Below are 21,314 nucleotides of genomic sequence, written 5' to 3'. Positions count from 1 at the left end.
CACTCACACCATTAGTTCTTCCAAGGAGCAAAGCAAAGGATAATAAAACACCGGCTTACAAGTCCAGGAGGACACAAGACAAAACATGGATGGTTAATTAATAGCTTAAGTGCCATGTACAATGAGCAGTAACCAATAACAATCATTAAAAGTCCAATGTTCTGTACACTTTGAAAAATCATGAATAAACGCTTTATGACATCTAAAGTTTGGCCATGAGTAGGGAAGGAAAGAAATGAATAAAATAAGCATTACGTAGCCAATGAATCCTCTTGTTGCACCAATGACATTGCTAGTTCATCTTTCATGTGACTGCTTCAACCAATCCCTGGCTTCAGTGGTCACATGATGTAGATGTAAACGCCACCACTGAGGCCAGTGATTGGCTGCAGCAGGCTAGTGAATTAAAGGATGTCATCACTGCAGGAAAAGCAGGGACAACTGGAATTACTGTACGGGAACTGCAAAGGGTTCTGCAGTTAAAGAGGTTGTCCACTACCTCGACTCAGTTAATGTTTTTGCCATAACCGCCTAAGGATAAAGCCCCTAATGAACCCCATATAACTTTTCTGCCAATTTTCAAGATGTTTTATACCTTTCTGCTTTACTTTCTGTGCCCTCACACCAGTTCTGATTTACAGACATCGCTTCCTCTTCAGGATCCTCTGCTGCCTTCTAGCTACATTAGCATTAGGCCACCAGTAGTGTTGAGCGATACCTTCCGATATTCGAAAGTATCAGTATCGGATTGGATCGGCCGATACCGGCAAAATATCGGATCTCGCCGATGCCGATACCCGATACCAATACAAGTCAATGGGACACAAATATCGGAAGGTATCCTGGATGGTTCCCAGGGTCTGAAGGAGAGGAAACTCTCCTTCAGGCCCTGGGATCCATATTCATGTAAAAAATAAAGAATAAAAATAAAAAATATGGATATACTCACCCCTCCGGCGGACCCTGGACCTTAGCGATGTAACCGGCAGCCTCCGTTCCTAAGAATGCAGAGTGAAGGACCTTCGATGACGGCGCGGCTTGTGATTGGTCGTGTGACCGCTCATGTGACCGCTCACGCGACCAATCACAAGCCGCGACGTCATCACAGGTCCTACACTCACTGCATTCTTAGGAACGGAGGCTCCCGGTTACAACGCTAAGGTCCAGGGTCCGCCGGAGGGGTGAGTATATCCATATTTTTTATTTTTATTCTTTATTTTTTACATGAATATGGATCCCAGGGCCTGAAGGAGAGTCTCCTCTCCTCCAGACCCTGGGAACCATACACTGGGAACTTCCGATTCCGATTTCCGATATCACAAAAATATCGGAACTCGGTATCGGAATTCAGATACAGCAAATATCGGCCGATACCCGATACTTGCGGTATCGGAATGCTCAACACTACCCACCAGCCCTTGCACTGGGCTGTACGTGAGCAGTGAGAGCACACCCTGAATCTCTGTCTAAATATGAATTCCAGCTCTATGGTGTGCAGAAAAATAAAATTTAATAGGAATCCAAAAGGTAAACTTCAGACAGCAAATGTTATGTATAAAAATCCATATAAACACTGTAAGACTATGCATTTCAGATGAGAACTATTCTTAATCATGATCAAGGATGGTTCTCATCTGAAACATGTAGCTCTACATTGTTTTTCTGGATTTCTGTACATGACATTTGAGATATACAGTACAGTGGGTACGAAAAGTATTCAGACCCCTTTAAATTTTTCACTCTTTGTTTCATTGCAGCCATTTGGTAAATTCAAAAAAGTTCATTTTTTTTCTCATTAATGTACACTCTGCACCCCATCTTGACTGAAAAAAAAACAAAATTTCAAAATTTTTGCAAATTTATTAAAAAAAGAAAAACTGAAATATCACATGGTCATAAGAATTCAGACCCTTTGCTCAGTAGTGAGTAGAAGCACCTTTAGAGCGAGTACAGCCATGAATCTTCTTGGGAATGATGCAAAAAGTTTTTCACACCTGGTTTTGGGGATTCTCTGTCTTTTTTCCCTGCAGATCCTCACCAGTTCCGTCAGGTTGGATGGTGAACGTTGGTGGACAGCCGTTTTCAGGTCTCTCCAGAGATGCTCAATTGGGTTTAGATCAGGGCTCTGGCTGGGCCAGTCAAGAATGGTCTCAGAGTTGTTCTGAAGCCGCTCCTTTGTTATTTTAGCTGTGTGCTTAGGGCCAGTGTTTTGTTGGAAGGTGAACTTTCTGTGTGAGGTCCAGAACACTCTGGAAGAGGTTTTCATCCAGGATATCTCTGTACTTGGCCACATTCATGTTTCCTTCAATGACAACCAGTCGTCCTGTTCCTGCGGCAGAAAAACACCCCCATAGCATGATGCTGCCACCACCATGTTTCACTGTTGAGATTGTATTGGGCAGGTGATGAGCAGTGCCTGGTTTTCTCCACGCATACCGCTTAGAATCATCACCAAAAAGGTCTATCTTCGTCTTATTAGACCAGAGAATCTTATTTCTCATAGTCTGGGAGTCCTTCAAGTGTTTGTAGCAAACTATGCAGGCTTTCATATGTCTTGCACTGAGCAGAGGTTTCCGTCAGGCCACTTTGCAATAAAGGCCCGACTGGTGGAGGGCTGCAGTGATAGTTGACTTTGTGGAACTTTCTCCCATCTCCCTACTGCATCTATGGAGCTCAGCCACAGTGATCTTGGGGTTCTTCTTTACCGCTCTCACCAAGGCTCTTCTCCCACGATTGCTCAGTTTGGCTGGACAGCCAGGTCTAGGAAGACTTCTGGTGGTCGAAACTGAAAAAACCAAAAACTGACAAAAGACCTAAAACGTATAAATTTTAATGTAGTAATTAAAATCGACTATCACTAATCTCATTAAGACCAACAGTAGAGAGCCTGCAAGGGGAAAAAAAAAAAAAAAAAAAAAAAAAAAAAAAAAAAGATGGGTCTCTGGTGTACCAATAAGAAATTGCAATGCCAGAAGCAAAAATATCTATTCCTTAAAAAATTTATAGGAAAGGGCTAGGGAAGATAGATGTGCCTATCCCTACCCGGAATGCCCTTCCTGACAGCGGAGGTTGGCACCCTGGGATACGAAGTGGCGCCCCCGCTCAACGTGGACTGACCCTAAAATCCCTTGCAGGAGTCCCTACACATAAAAAAAGCCACCACCAACATACAAAAATTACACCAAAAAAAAAGGAAAATGTAGTATATACAGTGCCAGTGCTGCTGATTATTGGCAGTTGGTGCGCAGATAGCACAATTAGGATAATAGATAATATTCTAGTATGGAAAAATGAGATAAAGACAAACAAAAATAGAAGGGTAGAATACTGGTAATTGGTGTGCACTAGTAGGATTGAAATCATGGAATATATATATTGGCGTGTGACATAAAAAGGAGACAAGCAAAAATGAAAAGTAGAAAATAATACTCTCTAGGACTTTTAAATTATTGGTGGTAAAAATGCCCAGTATGTACAAACCGAGCACAATAACTCTGGAGAAAGAGAGAGTTTGTCTCTGTCTTCTCTATGGGGTATTCCCCAAATGAGGAGTAGCTTGTGCCACTGTGATAATACAGCAAGACTTTGGAAAAAAGAACATCCTATTAGAGGAAGAAAGGAGGACTTTGGAAAAAACAACTAAAAAACTCACGGACCTAATAGAGGAGGCCCTGAAATTTAAGACGGACTCTGATTTTCCAAATAGAGAAACGATTCTCAAAACCGCAGTGGAGAAATTCCAGATCAACCTAAAAGATCGGAAACACAGACACTTTATAAGGGACCTCACTGATTTCAAAGAAAAAAGAGCATTTGTATTCACTAAAGACACTAATCCTCCAGGGGATATCTCATCCTCTGAGTGTGAGGCCTCTGACACTGAGACTAGATCCCTCGGGGCTCGACCAAAAAGTAACTATAGAGGAGGAGGTTACCCTAGGAGGGGACAAAATAAAAGATGGCAAGACAGTGGCTACAGGGGGAGACGAAACCACCAAAAAAATACCGGGGGGATGACGTACGATATAGAGGGGGCATCTACATCACAACCCTCCTCTTTGCCCTCAGCCTCTTTTTTAGAGAATCGGGACTGCCCACCATACGATCTGAGAACCAGAATACAAGTGGGTCAAAAAAGATAAGCTGTCCGCGTGATGAAAAGCATGTCATCAATCTCTCCTCCTATATATTGTCCTCGGCTGAGGAATCTGTGTTGGCCTCAGGGATGTCTTTTGTACCAACTACTAGGTTTGATTGTTTTTCCTGGGCCAAGGATATTGATCTCTTTTTGAGAAAATTAAAATGGAGAAAATTCTTTATCAATAATGATGTGAACAAATGTATGCAGCTGGGTATTTCCCCGGATTCCCTACCAGACTTGAACCTTTTGGTCGAACTTTATGAGGAAGGTGCAAGGGGTGTAGGAGAAGGTCCTTTCTCTGAATTAAAAAATAAAAGCACCCGGGTACCACCACCAGGGGACTATAAGAACATTGACATTTTTTCAAAGCTGGTGATGGAAGAAATAAAAAAGATTAACCCAAGAAAGAGGTGTAGTGACCCTAACCTGACCCCCTCTGAAATGGTGGCCCTTAGAACCCTTGAAAAAAATACTAAAATTACTATTAAACAATCTGACAAGGGGGGGAATGTGGTGGTTCTGGACACTAACCAATATGTCACACTTTGTAAATCAATTTTGTCTGATCCCACAACCTATGAGGTTTTGAAAAATGATCCAACAGCAGTATATTCCGAGAGATTGTTGGAAATCTTGACGGAAGCCCTGGATGGCCGTCTAATATCAAAAAATGAGTTTGACTTTATGTTCCCTAAATTCCCGACTATTGCAACATTCTACTCACTCCCGAAGATTCACAAAGGGTACACACCCCTAAAAGGTCGCCCCATAGTGTCGGGTATTGATGCCCTTTGCCAAAATGTGAGCGTTTATTTGGATCAAATATTACGTCCTTTTGTCACGGCTTTGCCATCCCATCTCAGGGACACCACCGATCTGTTGAATAAAATCGAGGATATACGAGTTGATTCTGATATCATTATTGCATCTATTGATGTCGAATCCCTTTATAGTAGCATTCCCCATAACAAGGGTATTCAAGCTACTGAGTATTTCCTGAAAACGAGGGGCACTCACCTTCGGGCCCACAATAGACTGGTGTTGAATCTCCTAGAATTTATTCTTAAACACAATTATTTTTTGTTTGGCGGGAAGTTCTACCACCAGCTCAGGGGCACCGCGATGGGGAGTCCTTGTGCCCCCACTTATGCTAATCTGCTCCTGGGCTGGTGGGAGGACACCGTTGTTTTCCGGGACGAGGATGTCACATGGTGCCCCAGGATTTTATTCTGGGGGCGCTATATTGATGACATCCTCGTCCTGTGGTCTGGAGATGGTCCTTCTTTTGAGAGCTTTGTCTCAAGTCTTAACACTAATGATTTGGGCCTTAGGTTCACATGTGAGGTGGGGGGAGACCGAATTTCATTTCTTGATTTATTTATCTCTAGATGCCCTGATGGACATCTGGGTACATCAATTTTCCGTAAGCCCACAGCATCAAACAGCCTACTGCGCTGGGAGAGCTATCATCCCCTCAGCCTTAGAAAAGGGATCCCTAAGGGACAATTCTTAAGACTGAGAAGGAATTGCTCATCCCTGGGAGATTTTGAGTCAAAGGCCAACAATCTCAAAAAGAGATTTAGAGACCGTGGTTATCCAGCAGAGGTCATTGAGGAGGGTTGTAGACAGGCGACTGCCTGTAATCGAACTGAACTTCTTGTACCAAGGGTCCGTGATGAAGAGACTAATGTGACACGACTTATTGCAACGTTTGATGACCAAAATCATAGGGTGATGGGGATCCTTAAACGGTTTTGGGGCATCTTAAAAGCGGACCCTGACTTAGGTGGTATAATTTCACACCATCCTTCAGTGACTTTTAGAAAAGGGAGATCTGTGCGTGACTTTGTGTCAAATAGCCACTATAGTACACCAAAGCCAGTGGGTACCTGGCTGGACCGCAGGGAGCAGGGAACATTTAGGTGTGGTTCATGCAAGTTTTGCAAATTTATTACAACAAGTAACACCTTTACCAGTGCGGCCACAGGCAGAACCTTCCATAATAGATCTTTTGCAAACTGCAAAACGATAGGGGTTGTTTACCTATGTACATGTACTTGTCCCCTAAATTACATAGGGAAAACCAAAAGGCCCTTTAAAGTGAGGATAGGGGAACACATCGGGGATATCACACACAAACGTGATACCCCGGTGGCACGTCACGTCAATGAGTTCCATGCTGGGGACGTGGGCTCTATCTCTTTTAAAGCTATCGAGACGGTCTCACAGTCTGAGAGAGGAGGTAACTGGGACAGAAAGATCATACAGAGAGAGACCAGATGGATTTTTTTAATGGAATCTGTTAGCCCTGGTGGGCTTAATGAGCAACTAAATTTTGGCTGCTTCATTTAATTTTCTATACAAATTTAGGTCCTGTCTTGCCTTTGTCATATTGGTCCTTACAGACCATGACGTTATTCATTGTTATGTCACTTAATTTGGTTGTGACCATATTTGTTTCATTTCATTGGACTAGCTATTTTATATATATATTTTTTCTGTACGCGATTTTTGCTATTTGCTGATTTGATTATTTCATATGCCGTAATCTCTGACTTATAGCTATCTGGGTGTGCCTCAATTGGGTGTATTCTCTTACCCTATATGCAATGTATTTGGGCATTTTTGGGCAAGTCTATTAAAATATCTATTTTTGTGCCAATATGTGTAATCTACTTATGGCTCACGCTCCTATTATGGCAGGTATACGCAGTTTTTCATTTTGGCCGCACTGCCCTATAACGTCAGCAGCGCATTGTCTTGATAAGGCATTGACACTAGTGCAGCTTTTACAACTAGCTGCTATGTGACTATCGGCCTTATCTGTTTACCTGCATTTTTTTCAATAGAGCCAGAGTGGACATGCGCACTACAGGCTCTAAAACCCCGGAAGTGATACTACTACTTCCGGGATCTCGGCATATAGACTGCGGGAATACTCCTGAACTTCAGCTTTCTCCTTACCGCGTGCAGCACTTACATCGCCCGCTGCTTCCTTGCCGATGACCGGCATTCCCCTGATGAGCCCCTCTGGATTGCCTTATGGGGCGAAACGCGTTGGGATGAGACATAAGTCTCTTTGAGATAAGTGCATCTTATATATACACCTTGCTGCTGGGCTGGCGCCGATTTAATGTGCCACGAAAATATGGGACTGGCTATTATGCACTCCATGAATGAATACATACTATTGTGCAGGGCCTAGGGATGAGACACAAGTCTCTTTGAGATAAGGGCATCCGATACATACACCGGTGCCAGTGGGCTGGCCCTTATTTTTGGGTGTCACTGAGGTATGGGACTGGTTACTTTGCACTTTATGAGTAAAGACATATTATTGCGCAGGTCCCATACTAGTCCTCTGTGAGAGTCTAAGCACCCTTATTTAACATCCGGTATTTAGGGTGCATCTCTCAGTGGGAAACATTGAGTTTCTGACATAAGATCAATTGGCTTTTGATTGAGGCCAATAGTGGAATATTTATTTGATTTATTTTCGTTTTTTGACGTGTATGTCACCTCACTTGAATTTATTTACTCATGTCTGTATCTATTTCAAATATCTGACAGACAATAGAGACATTGTTCTAGGAGGTATATTTCTATGGACACAAATAAAAATAATATTTTGGTTTACTTCTGGTTAATAATACTTTTATCTTGCTGTATTATCACAGTGGCACAAGCTACTCCTCATTTGGGGAATACCCCATAGAGAAGACAGAGACAAACTCTCTCTTTCTCCAGAGTTATTGTGCTCGGTTTGTACATACTGGGCATTTTTACCACCAATAATTTAAAAGTCCTAGAGAGTATTATTTTCTACTTTTCATTTTTGCTTGTCTCCTTTTTATGTCACACGCCAATATATATATTCCATGATTTCAATCCTACTAGTGCACACCAATTACCAGTATTCTACCCTTCTATTTTTGTTTGTCTTTATCTCATTTTTCCATACTAGAATATTATCTATTATCCTAATTGTGCTATCTGCGCACCAACTGCCAATAATCAGCAGCACTGGCACTGTATATACTACATTTTCCTTTTTTTTTGGTGTAATTTTTGTATGTTGGTGGTGGCTTTTTTTATGTGTAGGGACTCCTGCAAGGGATTTTAGGGTCAGTCCACGTTGAGCGGGGGCGCCACTTCGTATCCCAGGGTGCCAACCTCCGCTGTCAGGAAGGGCATTCCGGGTAGGGATAGGCACATCTATCTTCCCTAGCCCTTTCCTATAAATTTTTTAAGGAATAGATATTTTTGCTTCTGGCATTGCAATTTCTTATTGGTACACCAGAGACCCATCTTTTTTTTTTTTTTTTTTTTTTTCCCCTTGCAGGCTCTCTACTGTTGGTCTTAATGAGATTAGTGATAGTCGATTTTAATTACTACATTAAAATTTATACGTTTTAGGTCTTTTGTCAGTTTTTGTTTTTTTCAGTTTAAATATTAGACCTAGCTATTGTAATTGGTTTTTCTTTAAGACTTCTGGTGGTCCCAAACTTCTTCCATTTAAGGATTATGGAGGTCACTGTGCTCTTAGGAACCTTGAGTACTGCATTAATTCTTTTGTAACCTTGGCCAGATCTGTGCCTTGCCACAATTCTGTCTCTGAGCTCCTTGGCCAGTTCCTTTACCTCATGATTCTCATTTGGTCTGACATGCACTGTGAGCTGTGAGGTCTTATATAGACAGGTGTGTGCCTTTCCAAATCAAGTCCTATCAGATTAATTATGTGGATTCGAGTGGGGGAGGTATTTATGATATAAGGGGAGATAAGAATAAAATACAGACATCACTGAAAAGCCCTAGGCAAAAAAATCCTGTAAAGGCATCAGATAAGCCTTGCTTGTTAATTGGGAATCAGCTGTCTTGTGATTCCTTCCCAGAGAGCAGGGGCGAATTTTCACACCCTTTTATGAAAGTTTCCAGCAACATAGATGTGCCTCCATTTGTTGCCCTTGATGTTGAATTCGGTGTTGAAGAACTCAGATTTCATCCGGGATCAACCCAAGATGCCAACAACCTTTTGGACAATTCTCTTTTCACCATTCACCCTGACTCTCAACCTCTAGAGCCCCTTGTTAAGATCTTGGAATCCCCTTCTGTATTATCCTGTTCAGCACCCACACCGGAGGGCTTTGTAACCAGGGTATGCCTGTCCTCTTTCGTCTCTTTCGTAAATTCTATCCCTTCTGGTCTGGGATTGGAGAACAGAGCAATTGTTCCCCCCTCCCCTCCTCCAGAGGTGATTACCGAAATTAATTCCCTCCCAAAAGTGAGTACTTAAAGTTCCCCTCCCACTCCTTCACTAAGTCCTATTAAAAACACAGAAAAAGTTATCTCAGTGGTTAATAGGTCCAAGATCACACATTTTTTTCAGGTGGTCCCAGGACGGCAACCAAAAAGAAAAAGACATCTCGTGGGTATAGAGGAGGAAGAGGATGTAATAGGAGAGGTACCTGACCAGCTAGATCAAATTGTGAAAAAAACGAAAAAAATAATGTCTGTTTAACGGACCCCGAACAGCTTTAACATCCTGATACCATTGTGAGTGGTATTTTTAATTTGTCAGACTATCACCTCACCCCTGGTGAGATTTCCCTCCTTAGTATTGGTCTTTCCGTCTGTCTGAACTACCCGATTATCATTTTTTCCCCTTTATCTTGATTTAAGCAAATTTTTTAGAAAAATGACTGTCCATCAACATTTTTTGTTGGTGGAGAGTAAACAATTAAAACCTGTGCACGGTTCCCCTTCGAATACTAGTAGGACACCACATTTGAAGAGGGGTTCACTTGATAATTTCCAACATGTACCAGTGCGTGGCAAGTCCAATTTTAACCCCCAGCATCATAAGGGTAATTTTTTAGAAACATTTCAGCAGTTAGATCTAAAGGACTTAAGAACATTTGAACATCAAAAAAGAAGGGACAATTTGAGTCCCAGTGAAAGACGAGCCCTTGTACAAGTTGTCATCAAGGGAGCTGACAAAGGGGGGGGGGGCATTTTCAACATGAATAAGGATTGGTATATTCGGGAAGAGAAGAGAATACTCAATGATCATCAGTCTTATGAGGATTTAAAGGGGGACCCCACAATGTCTATCTTTCCAAAATATAAAGATCTACTGCATATACTCGAGTATAAGCCTATATTTTCAGCCCAAAAAAATGGGCTGAAAGTACCCCTCTCGGCTTATACTCGAGTCATGGAAGGCGGGGGGGGGGTCAGCGGGTGAGGGGGGAGCGACGCCTGTCAAATACTCACCTGCTCCCGGCGCTCCTGGCGCGGTCCCTGCATGTCCCACGTCTCCGGGATCGGCAGCTTCTTCCCCTGTTCAGCGGTCACTGGTACCGCTCATTAAAGTAATGATTTCTGAAACTTAACATGGACAAAACAGAATTCATCATCTTTCCCCCATCTCAGGTGACCCCCCCAACGAACCTATCCATTACAGTAAATGGCTGCCCACTCTCCCCAGTCCCACAAGCTCGCTGCCTCGGGGTAATCCTTGAAGCTGATCTCTCCTTCAAACCACATATCCATGCCCTTTCCACTTCCTGCCGACTTCAACTCAAAAATATTTCACGAATCCGTTCATTCCTCAACCAAGAATCTGCAAAAACCCTAGTCCATGCCCTCATCATCTCCTGCCTCGACTACTGTAACCTCCTGCTCTGTGGCCTCCCCTCTAACATGCTCGCACCCCTCCAATCTATTCTAAACTCTGCTGCCCGCCTAATCCACCTGTCCCCCCACTATTCCCCAGCTTCTCCCCTCTGTCAATCCCTTCACTGGCTCCCAATTGCCCAGAGACTCCAGTACAAAACCCTAACCATGATGTACAAAGCCATCCACAACCTGTCTCCTCCATACATCTGTGACCTCGTCTCCCGGTACTTACCTACACGCAACCTCCGACCCTCACAAGACCTCCTTCTCTACTCCCCTCTTATCTCCTCTTCCCACAATCGTATACAAGATTTCTCTCGCGTATCACCCCTGCTCTGGAACCCTCTACCACAACACATCAGACTCTCGCCCACCATCGAAACCTTCAAAAAGAGCCTGAAGACCCACCTCTTCCGACAAGCCTATAACCTGCAGTAACCACCTATCGACCAAACCGCTGCATGACCAGCTCTACCCTCGCCTACTGTATCCTCACCCATCCCTTGTAGATTGTGAGCCCTCGCGGGCAGGGTCCTCTCTCCTCCTGTACCAGTTATGACTTGTATTGTTCAAGATTGTTGTACTTGTTTTTATTATGTATACCCCTCCTCACATGTAAAGCGCCATGGAATAAATGGCGCTATAACAATAAATAATAATAATGAATATGGATTCCACTCCCATAGGGGTGGAGCCGCATATTCATTACTGTAATGAGCGGTGCCACGTGACCGCTCACTACAGGAAGAAGCTGCCGCTCCCGGAGACGTGGCATATGCGGGGACCGCGCCAGGAGGGCCAGGAGCAGGTGAGTATGTCATATTCACCTTTCCGCGTTCCACCGATGCTCCGCCTTCCGCGTCCTCTGCAGTGACAGTTCAGTTCAGGTCAGAGGGCGTGATGACGTATTAGTGTGTGCGCCGCCCTCTGCCTGAACAGTCAGTGCGGAGAGACGGGACGCTGAGGAGCAGCGGGCAGCAACGAGAGGTGAGTATGTCATTTTTTTTTTTAGTGCAGCAGCAGCATTACATGTGGCACAATGCTATATGGAGCATCTATGGGGCCATAAAGAACTGCATGGAGCATTATATGGGGCATCTATGGGGCCATAACTGCATGGAGCATTATATGGAGCATCTATGGGGCCATAACTGCATGGAGCATTATATGGAACATCTATGGGGACATAACTGCATGGAGCATTATATGGGGCATCTTTGGGGCTATAAAGAACTGTATGGAGCATAATATGGAGCATTACATGGGGCCATAAAGAACTGCATGGAGCATTATATGGGGCATCTATGGGGCCATAAAGAACTGCATGGAGCATTATATGGAGCATCTTATGGGGCCATAATGAACTGTATGGAGCATTATATGGGGCCTATTTTGTATGGAGCATCTTATGGGGCCATAATGAACTGTATGGAGCATTATATGGGGCCTATTTTGAATGGAGCATCTTATGGGGCCATAATGAACAGTATGGAGCATTATATGGGGCTCCTGATTCAATATGGATATTCAAAAACACTTAACCTACTGATGTCTCAATTAATTTTACTTTTATTGGTATCTATCTTTACTTTTGACATTTACCGGTAGCTGCTGCATTTTCCACCTTAGGCTTATACTCGAGTCAATAAGTTTTCCCAGTTTTTTGTTGCAAAATTAGGGGAGTCAGCTTATACTCGGGTCGGCTTATACTCGAGTATATATGGTAATTAAGGAAACTGACCAGGGGGATATTCTAAACAAAAAAGAGAAAACATTTTTGCATGTTCAATCCTTCCAGACTCCACTTTTTGATTTTTTGCCGAAGATTCAGAAGGATGTTAAGAACCCCCCTGGTCACCCGAATATCTCCGGTCTTAGGTCCATTACAGTGAACTTATCACATTACATCGATTTGTTCTTACAGAAATAGGTTTTGAATCATGGAATCCTACCTGAGGGACTCCACACATTTGATCAGTCTGCTCCAAACTCTTCCACCATTGACGGACTGTCTTCTCATCACACTTGATATTAAATTACTTTACTCTAATATCAGCCATGAGTTAGGTTTATTTGCTATTAATCATTATTTAATTAAGGATGATTCAATGCCGGATAAACAGAAAAAATTCATTCTGTACAGCATTTCCTTCATTCTTCAGAATAATGTTTTTTCCTTTGAGAGTACCTACTATCGCCAGTTGATTGGCTGCGCAATGGGAACGAGGTTTGCCCCGAGTTATGCAAATCTCTTTAAGAGGCTCTTCTAATCCACCCACATTGCGCAATCCTCTCTGGCTCCAACCCACATCGTTCTATATCGTCGCTCTATCGATGATTTCTTTTTTATATGGAGAGGCAGTAGGGAGGAAGCTATTGGGTTTGTGGCGCATTTGAACTCAAAATCTTGGGGGCTGTATTTTACATCTAACATTGCTATCAGATTAATTAAACACAGCTGGACTCCAATGAAGGAGCAGAACCATTTCAAAGAGGATCACAAGGAAATGGACAACATGTGGCTTAAATATGAGTGTCTGAGCAAAGGGTCTGAATACTTATGACCCTGTGATATTTCAGTTTTTCTTTTTTAACAAATTTTAAAAAATTGCTACATTTTTGTTTTTTTTTTCAGTCAAGAAGGGGTGCTAGAGTGTACACTAATGAGAAAAAATGAACTTTTTTGAACTTACCAAATGGCTGCAATGAAACAAAGAGTGAAAAATGTAAAGGGGTCTGAATACTTTTCGTACCCACTGTATTTATGTATGTATGTATATATATAATTTTTTTTTTTTTTTACACAGGGTATACTCTTCTGTATATATACAGATACAGGGGGTGATCTGCGGGGAGAAGTGTGCAGGGTGATGGGAGAGCTTTGTCTTCTGCAAAATGTACAGAGGCAGTGAGTGACCAATGAAGTAGTGGCCAACCCCTTTAATTAATGCTTATTTTATAGAATTCTCTACTCTTGGACAGGTTTTGAAAAATCACAGGAAAGCATTTTAATACATTTGCATAGCAGAAGAAACTTTGCTTTTATTTTTATCTGTGTGTTCAGCCACCACTAAAGTGAGCATACAAGCTTACAATGGACTTATTATTAGCAATATACAGTAAGCTCATGAGCTCCTCCTAGTGGTTGATGAAGACAGACATAATTTTCTTATTAAACTCTATGAAGTAAGTCACCACGAATAAGGATTAGCAGAACCCTGATCCATCGGCCACGTCAGTAGTCCGTGACAGCTGGACCCAAGCTCTACGAACCGAATTGTCTCCAGGTAGGAGGAGGTTCATAAGACTCTACTCTGGTGGCCACAGAGTACTAATGTGCCTACTGGACTAGGGTCATGCAAATCTTTTTACTGGAAAGATTCAGACCTATTTACATAGCTACAGTATGTCCACAGAATTCATCACTTTTTTAATGCTAAAACAATTGTGCAAAAGCCTTGATAAATTCCCCTCTACATCTGTAAAACATTCGGAAATCTTTATCAGATAAAGGAGCACCAATCTTAATAAACCTGTATTTAGAAATTTTAGACTTTTTTTAGTGATGGAAAATTACTGCAAAAGTAGAGGTGAGCAAATATCCCGAAATTAGTTTCTGGCAGATGAATATGATTCAGTAAACAGATTCAATTCAGACCACTCAAAATCAAAAGTTCCTCGTTTGCGGTGAAAAGGTCTTTATTCCAGACCACAAAGCATAAAAACAAATGGAAAGGAGAAAAAGGGTTAAAAAATAATAAGATACATTATACTCGCCTATCCTAGACTCATATGCAGTCATGGAGGGAGGAGGAGGAAGTAGGTAATTGACATCAATGACGTGCATCACCCCTCACATGACCACGTGATGCTAATCCTTGCCATCAGAGATAGCAATGAGTGCTGGAAGAACCAAAGACTGAGGTGGAGGTTTGGAGCTGCAGGGGAGGAGGCATTGTGTGACGGCGGTGGGTATGGACCCATTGCGCCACTGGCCTGGCTTACCCTAGAGTGGCGTAACTAAGTGACTACTTGGTGTTCACTAAAGCCTTTTATGGTGACGATAGGCATTGGTTGGTTGGGTAGTCATCAGGTGCGACTGCAGAGCACAACTGACCGAAGGGTCAGAGGAACAAGACGAAGTGCCACGTGTAAACACAGAGAGGAGGTAAGACAGTCTGAGGTCAGGGTGGTCAGCACAGGATTAAAATACGAAGCCGGGGTCAGGAACAGAGGGAGAAGTCAGAAAAAATGAGTGAACAAGCTGGGTCATTAAAAATAGAAACAAAAACAAACATGCACCGTTACAGATTACTGGAGACTGACTGAAACTTGCAACCTAAGTTCAGACATGGTGTGTAAGGAGGAGCTGCCTAACATACTCCCTGGTGGCAGGGAATAGGCCAGGGAAGCAAAATTCTACAAGACACAGAGGGATAAATTTCTGCAGAGTCTGGTTGCACCTCCCTATAGCCAGGTGGAGACTCTCCAGCCACATGAGGATGCATCTGTGCTAGGAGTGCTGCAAGAGGCTGTTCATCACGAGGGTCTGATACTGGGAGGAGCAAAGCGGTGAACACAGTGAGTAGGATGATGCTGAGAAGGCGTGTGAGTTACTGACGTGGCAGTGTGAAAAGAATTTAGGGTCCAGGATAGGTGTGTATAATATATTTAATTATATTAATCACTTATTGGCCTGCAGAAGAAAAGGGCAAAATGGATTAGTTATAATTAGTGATGAGCGAGTATGCGCGTTTCTCAAGTTTTCCCGAGCACGCTCGGGTGGTCTCCGAGTATTTATGACTGCTCGGAGATTTTGTTTTCCTTGCCGCAGCTGAATGATTTGTGGCTACTAGACAGCTTAATTACATGTGAGGGTTCCCTAGCAACCAGGCAACCCCCACATGTACTCAGGCTGGGTAGTAGCTGTAAATCATTCAGCTGCAGCGATGAAAACTAAATCTCCGAGCAGTCATAAATACTCGGAGATCACCCGAACGTGCTCGGGAAAACTAAGGCAACGAGTACACTCGCTCATTACTAGTAAATATGAAATTCCCCAAATTTCGGATTCGCTAAAATCCAAAATTTTACGGAAATTGATTTGTTACTGATTGATTTTTTCACCTCTACTCAAAAACCTATTCATAAATAGGACACAGACCATATTTGTTGGGATAAAAAAGTAACCATAAGTAATGGTTGATTATTAAAGCCAGTATACAACTTGTTGAAAAATTTCATGGCAACTAAGACAATCTTTCTAGTTTCTGGCAGGATGGTGCTCACCAGTCGGAGGGTTAGGGTATCAGTTGGTCAGTGGCTTTAGTTCCTCATTGCTGTTGATTACCACTGCATTGTACACATGTATTTTTGCTAGTGAGTAGCATCCAAATTCTATAATATATTACCGAATTCAGTTATTTTTACAAAAATAGCAAAACTAAGAATATCCTCACCTGAATACTTGACATCACCATAAACAACCATTTCATATAGGAGCCACCAAACTGGTTACATCCAACATCACTGTCGGCCACCTAGTCATAGCCAGACATGAGCAGATGCCATATAATACATGGACAGAGTCTGCCAGGGCAGAGCAGCTCTCCGTTTTGGGTCATGGGTGACAGACAGCACCTGCCCTAACATTCTCATGAACAGAGATAACGTTTATTAGACACGTGTGCGGTTCCAGTCCCCGGACCAGAGACTGGTGAGGTATGGGTGGTTGGGACTGTCCAACGTTCACTTACCCATACGGTTAACTCAATGGGCCACATACATTTACTCTTTATGTAATGATCTATTTGTAGATCAGATATAGGATGTATGGTATGCGTGGCTAGTAAGACTTTCCAGCACAGGAACCAATATTTAATTAGTAAAAATTAAAAAAAATGTATGACTATTTAACAAAAAATAAATGAATGTTTTTCTCATAGAACATCTTTTTTGTGTTTCCATATAAAATGACAGTTATTCTATAAGAGATTTATTATTGATGTGTCTTGTGCAGAGGAGATAAGTCAGAATCCCTCATCCTGGATAGCGAGATATGCAGATACATGACACACAAACACTCAACAAATGCATCCGCTTTGTAACAGTGACAGCGCTGCTAAAGAATTATCCTCAGTCTTATAAAGGATAGAATGAATGGCTGTACCTCTCTCCATATCACATTCTGCCATGTACCTCCTCGTAAAACTGCAAAAAAAAAAAAAAATCACAAATGTTAAATGTCAGCTTAAAGTTAAAAAAAATAAATGATCTTTTTTTTTTTCTTCAATCGATGGCACACTTTATTTTACCAAATGTGTTGGGGACATGATGACAGGTTCTCCTGTCCTGTAGTGTAAGCTCATCACTGGCTGCACATATCTCCTGTCCACAATATGGCTGCTGATGGAGGAACATGTGACCAAATCTTCCCACCAGTCTCCTCCAATTGGAAAACAGCTTTCTCATGTGCAGTGCTTTTAATTGGAGGAGGCTGATAGTCAGGTTTGGTCACATGCTCCTCCACCAGCGGCCATATTGTGGACAGGAGAGCTTTGCAGTCTGTAATGAAGACTACAATAACAAGTCCAGGAGGAGAACCTGTAAAGTTTTGTTCAGACATCCGTTCATATCGGTCCAAGATCAGACCACAGTGCAAGGACTGGTCTCAAGTCTCCCAACTGGAGCATGACAGCCTCATGTATCTCTATGTCAGGAGAGCCGTGGCCCGTCCGTGCATTGCAATCCCATCTCAGACATCTGCATGCGCCCAAATACTCATATATTAGTAAGTGCCAAAAAATCATGGTTCCCAACACATCTGCTATCACTTTTCTGGAAATGTTCTGTTTAAGGATGTCTTCACACTGCATTCAGGCATCCATTCAGTGGCTCTATTGGGGCTTACAGCCAAACCCCAGACAAAACAGGTTCAGGCAAATACACGGATGGGGACATATACTATAATGATGCCGACAGAGCCAACGTGTCTAATTCTACCAAAGCCCTCGTTCTCCTGTAATAAAACTAAAATAAAAAAGAACAATATCCCTCACCTGTCCGTCGTTCTGTCCCACGCTGTAATTCATGTCTAGGGGAAAAACAGTTTTCAACCTGGATGGTGCCAAGATGTGACTGTCCAGGCTGAGAACCACTAGTTAATGAGCTGCTGCGAGCGCAGCCTCAGTGACGTCATCAAGGTTACCTCCAGTCACTGAGGCTGCGTTCCCAGCCGGGCTGAACTGCCGTGACCTTGGTGAGATCCCCGCTAGCACCATGAGAAGAAGAATGAATGAAAAGAGAGTCAACTTTTCATCTCGCTTCAGGGGTGATTTTCATATTTGCTACAGGTTGAGTTTGAAGAGCATCATATTCTTGAAACAAAGTCGTTTACCCACAATTTTGAAAAGGTGCCAACAATTTTGTCCGGCCCACTTTTATGCGAAATTATGTCCAATTTGCCTTTTTTCCTTCTTTTTTTTCTGCTGTTCCAATGCATACAAAGGAAATAAACATGCCTATAACAAAACAAGTCTAATTGCAATAATTTTCTGGAAGAAATATCTCACTATCTGGAACAATTTCAAGTGTGCCAACACTTTTGGCCATGACTGTGATGGGGATAACAAAAACAGTTTTTCTCTAAGACCAGTTTCTATAATGTTGTACACGTACCAATTGTTCTCTTGTTATTAACTGTATTGTCCGCCTTGTGTCTTTTCTGTAGAGAAAAAAAGGGCAGTTGACAGTAAACAATCCTAGGATATACAAAATATACACATAATTATTCTCTATCAATATATCTGTGAAAAAACTAATATTTTACACATATGCAAATGATAATATTCATAATAATAGTACATATTTAGAATAATAGATCCATTTCCCTTTGGCGACGATTCTGCACCAAACTATGCAGGAAGCCTCCCAGCTACAGTACATGTAGAGAATCCACATTAATTACATTTACACATGTGGAGTTTATGATTAATGATCCCGGAGGAGGCTCGTATTTCTCATGATGGGTTCTTACAATCAATAATGGCATGGATGTATTCTTCCCCAGTATGAAATCAGGAAATCCTATAAAGTTTTCGACACTCAGATTCATTTTTTTCGACACTCAGATTCATTTGTACACTTTTCAAACGACATTTTGTGGTTTATTAATTTCCGATCTACAGCTTACAAGTCGCTAATAAGATTAACATTTCGCTTTAACATTAGCCAAATCCTTTTCTTTGAAGTGACGGAGATCAGAAAAATCCTACTATAAACTGAACCTGCAATTTCCATCACAGTATACTTATTTTAGCATTCCGTTTAGGATTCTTTATAGCTTTACCTATACTGTGGCATTGCTCAAATTCTTCATTGGTGTTCTATTTCAAGTGTCAAATAAGAAAAATTGCACTTGCAGAAGGTGGTTTGATAATTCTACGTTACAACAATAAATTGTCTAATTGGACAAAAAAAACCTGAAAACTCTTTGGCACGAGGTTACCACGACAGTGTGGAGCCAGAAGGACGCAGCGTCTGATTGCTCCTACTCCGGTGCTGAGAAGAAGCACTTCTCCTTCATTTTAAATGGGTTTATTTCTTCTGGCGAACAGGGGTTAATCGGCCATGCTGGAAATCCTTGTGTCCACAGCTGAGCTCAGTTAGCCACTCCCTTCCCCCTTATAATCTGGGCTCTGTTACAAATCTGTGTCAGAGCTAGCATTTGTGGCATAGCTAATGGAGGGAGGTCATATGAGAAGGAGAGTTGGAGGAGTAATCTATGACTGTTGGTTGGTTTGTGTGTGTGGTAATTCCCTGTCCTTCTCTATTTTGTTTTTTTCCCCTACCTCCAGGCCCCGCTGCACTCCTCTGTTATATGTGAGGGAATATTTTGTATGCCTTGTGTATTCTGTTAACCCTTCTTTGTGTTACCTTGTTTGCTGGGTTGGTGTACTACGGTGAACAGTAGCGCCCCTCTTCCCAGGGTGGTGGAAGTGAACAGATGGAAGGTTAACTCAGGAGATAAGGCAAAGGAGGAGCCCCCGGCATCTTCACCTTCAGATGTATCCCGGGGACTAGGGCAAGCTAGGGCGCCCCCTAGTGTTAGGGACAGGGAAGGAGCCATTCGCCCCGGGTGACCCGACAGTTGTGTCGTGACAGCTTTGCCATCTTCTTATAGATTTCTCCTGCTTTGTGGGCCTCCCCCATTTTAATTTTCAGAGTGCTAGGCAGATGCTTAGAAAAACCCATGGCTGCTGTTTTTTGGCACAAGGTTAGAGGAGGCTGGGTTTTTATAAAGCTGGGAAATTTATGTCACCTGGCCTGTCCTAATGAAGATGGTGAACAAGCCATAAAATACAAAGGAAATGTGTCATCTTTAACTTTAGCCCTTTTAAAGATCATTTCATCTCCAACTTCCTTAACTGTTCACAATAACAGTAATTTTGACCAGTTGTGCCTAAACTTTTACAATCCACTGTACGTAAAAATGAAAATGTTGCAGGCCTTAGAAAATGGTTACACAAGTGAATTTTTTTTTATTCCAACAATTAAATCAGAAAATAAACTACATGAGTTTGATCTCTCCGTAATCATACACACCTGGAGAATTATGTTGATGAGTTTTTTTTACCATACAATGAATACTGTAAAAACCAAGCATAAAAAAAATATATATTTTTTCACAATTGCAACACACTTGGATTTTTTTTCCATTTCCAGAACAGTGAATGGTAAAAATCAAATTCAAAACCACACCTCTCACCTAAAGAACATCTCTAGAATCCGCCCCTTTCTCGCCATGGAAAAACAAAAACCCTCACTGTTGCCCTGATCCACTCCCGCCTTGACTACTGTAATTTTCTATTAATTGGCCTCCCAATCACTCAACTTTCTCCAGTCCATCCTTAATGCAGCAGCCAGAGTCATCTATCTGGCTAATCGGTACTCGGGCGCCTCAGCTGTGTGCCAGTCATTACACTGGCTGCCCATACATTACAGGATCCAATTTAAGCTGCTTGTTATCACTCACAAAGCTCTCCACAGTGCGGAACCCCCTTACATCTCCTCCCTCATTTCGGTTTATCGACCTAACCGCTTAGCGGCCTTCGACTAACATCCGCACTAATCTGTACCTCCCACTCCCGGCTCCAAGATTTCTCATGAGTTGCACCAATCCTCAGGAATGCTCTACCCCAAGAAATCAGGACTAACCACAAATTATACAGTTTTAGGCACTCCCTAAAAACATCTCTTTAGAGCGGCCTATCACGTTATATTAAACTCCACTGCTGGCTGGTGAGAACCTCATGCGGCCTTTATCTACCCCCATTCATTCTAGATGGCCGGACCATCATTGTAAGCCCCTGTACTTTGTGTCTCCCCCCACCTCATTGTAGATTGTAAGCTCTCGCCAGCGGGGTTGTCATTATCATTGCTTTAATTATTTTTTTATCTTTAACGTTGTTACTTATGACTTGAATATGAACTGTTG

At 42.3% G+C, this 21,314-nt stretch overlaps 1 protein-coding gene across 3 annotated transcripts in view; it reads right to left on the bottom strand.

Moving 5' to 3' along the window:
- ATP8A2 (ATPase phospholipid transporting 8A2) overlaps positions 1-21,314 on the bottom strand; it is a 1,034,865-nt gene that overhangs the window by 750,112 nt on the left and 263,439 nt on the right. For 2 of the 3 annotated variants that reach the window (XR_013224076.1, XM_077298312.1), the window contains exons 5-6: positions 18,497-18,542; positions 16,989-17,029 (exon numbers count right to left, since the gene is read on the bottom strand). Coding sequence is in view for 1 of the 3 variants with exons in the window: in XM_077298312.1 (XP_077154427.1) it covers positions 16,989-17,029; positions 18,497-18,542 (87 nt within the window). In the remaining 2 variants the exon portion in view is untranslated. Of the gene's footprint in view, positions 1-16,988; positions 17,031-18,496; positions 18,543-21,314 lie in introns of those variants that run through there. The other variant, XM_077298313.1, reaches the window with a different exon arrangement.

This window comes from Ranitomeya variabilis, chromosome 3 (assembly GCF_051348905.1).
Source record: "Ranitomeya variabilis isolate aRanVar5 chromosome 3, aRanVar5.hap1, whole genome shotgun sequence".
In the NCBI taxonomy this organism is placed as follows: domain Eukaryota; kingdom Metazoa; phylum Chordata; class Amphibia; order Anura; family Dendrobatidae; genus Ranitomeya; species Ranitomeya variabilis.
The sequence above is the reverse complement of the archived record's forward strand: the minus strand, read 5'-3'. Positions and strand labels throughout refer to the sequence as shown.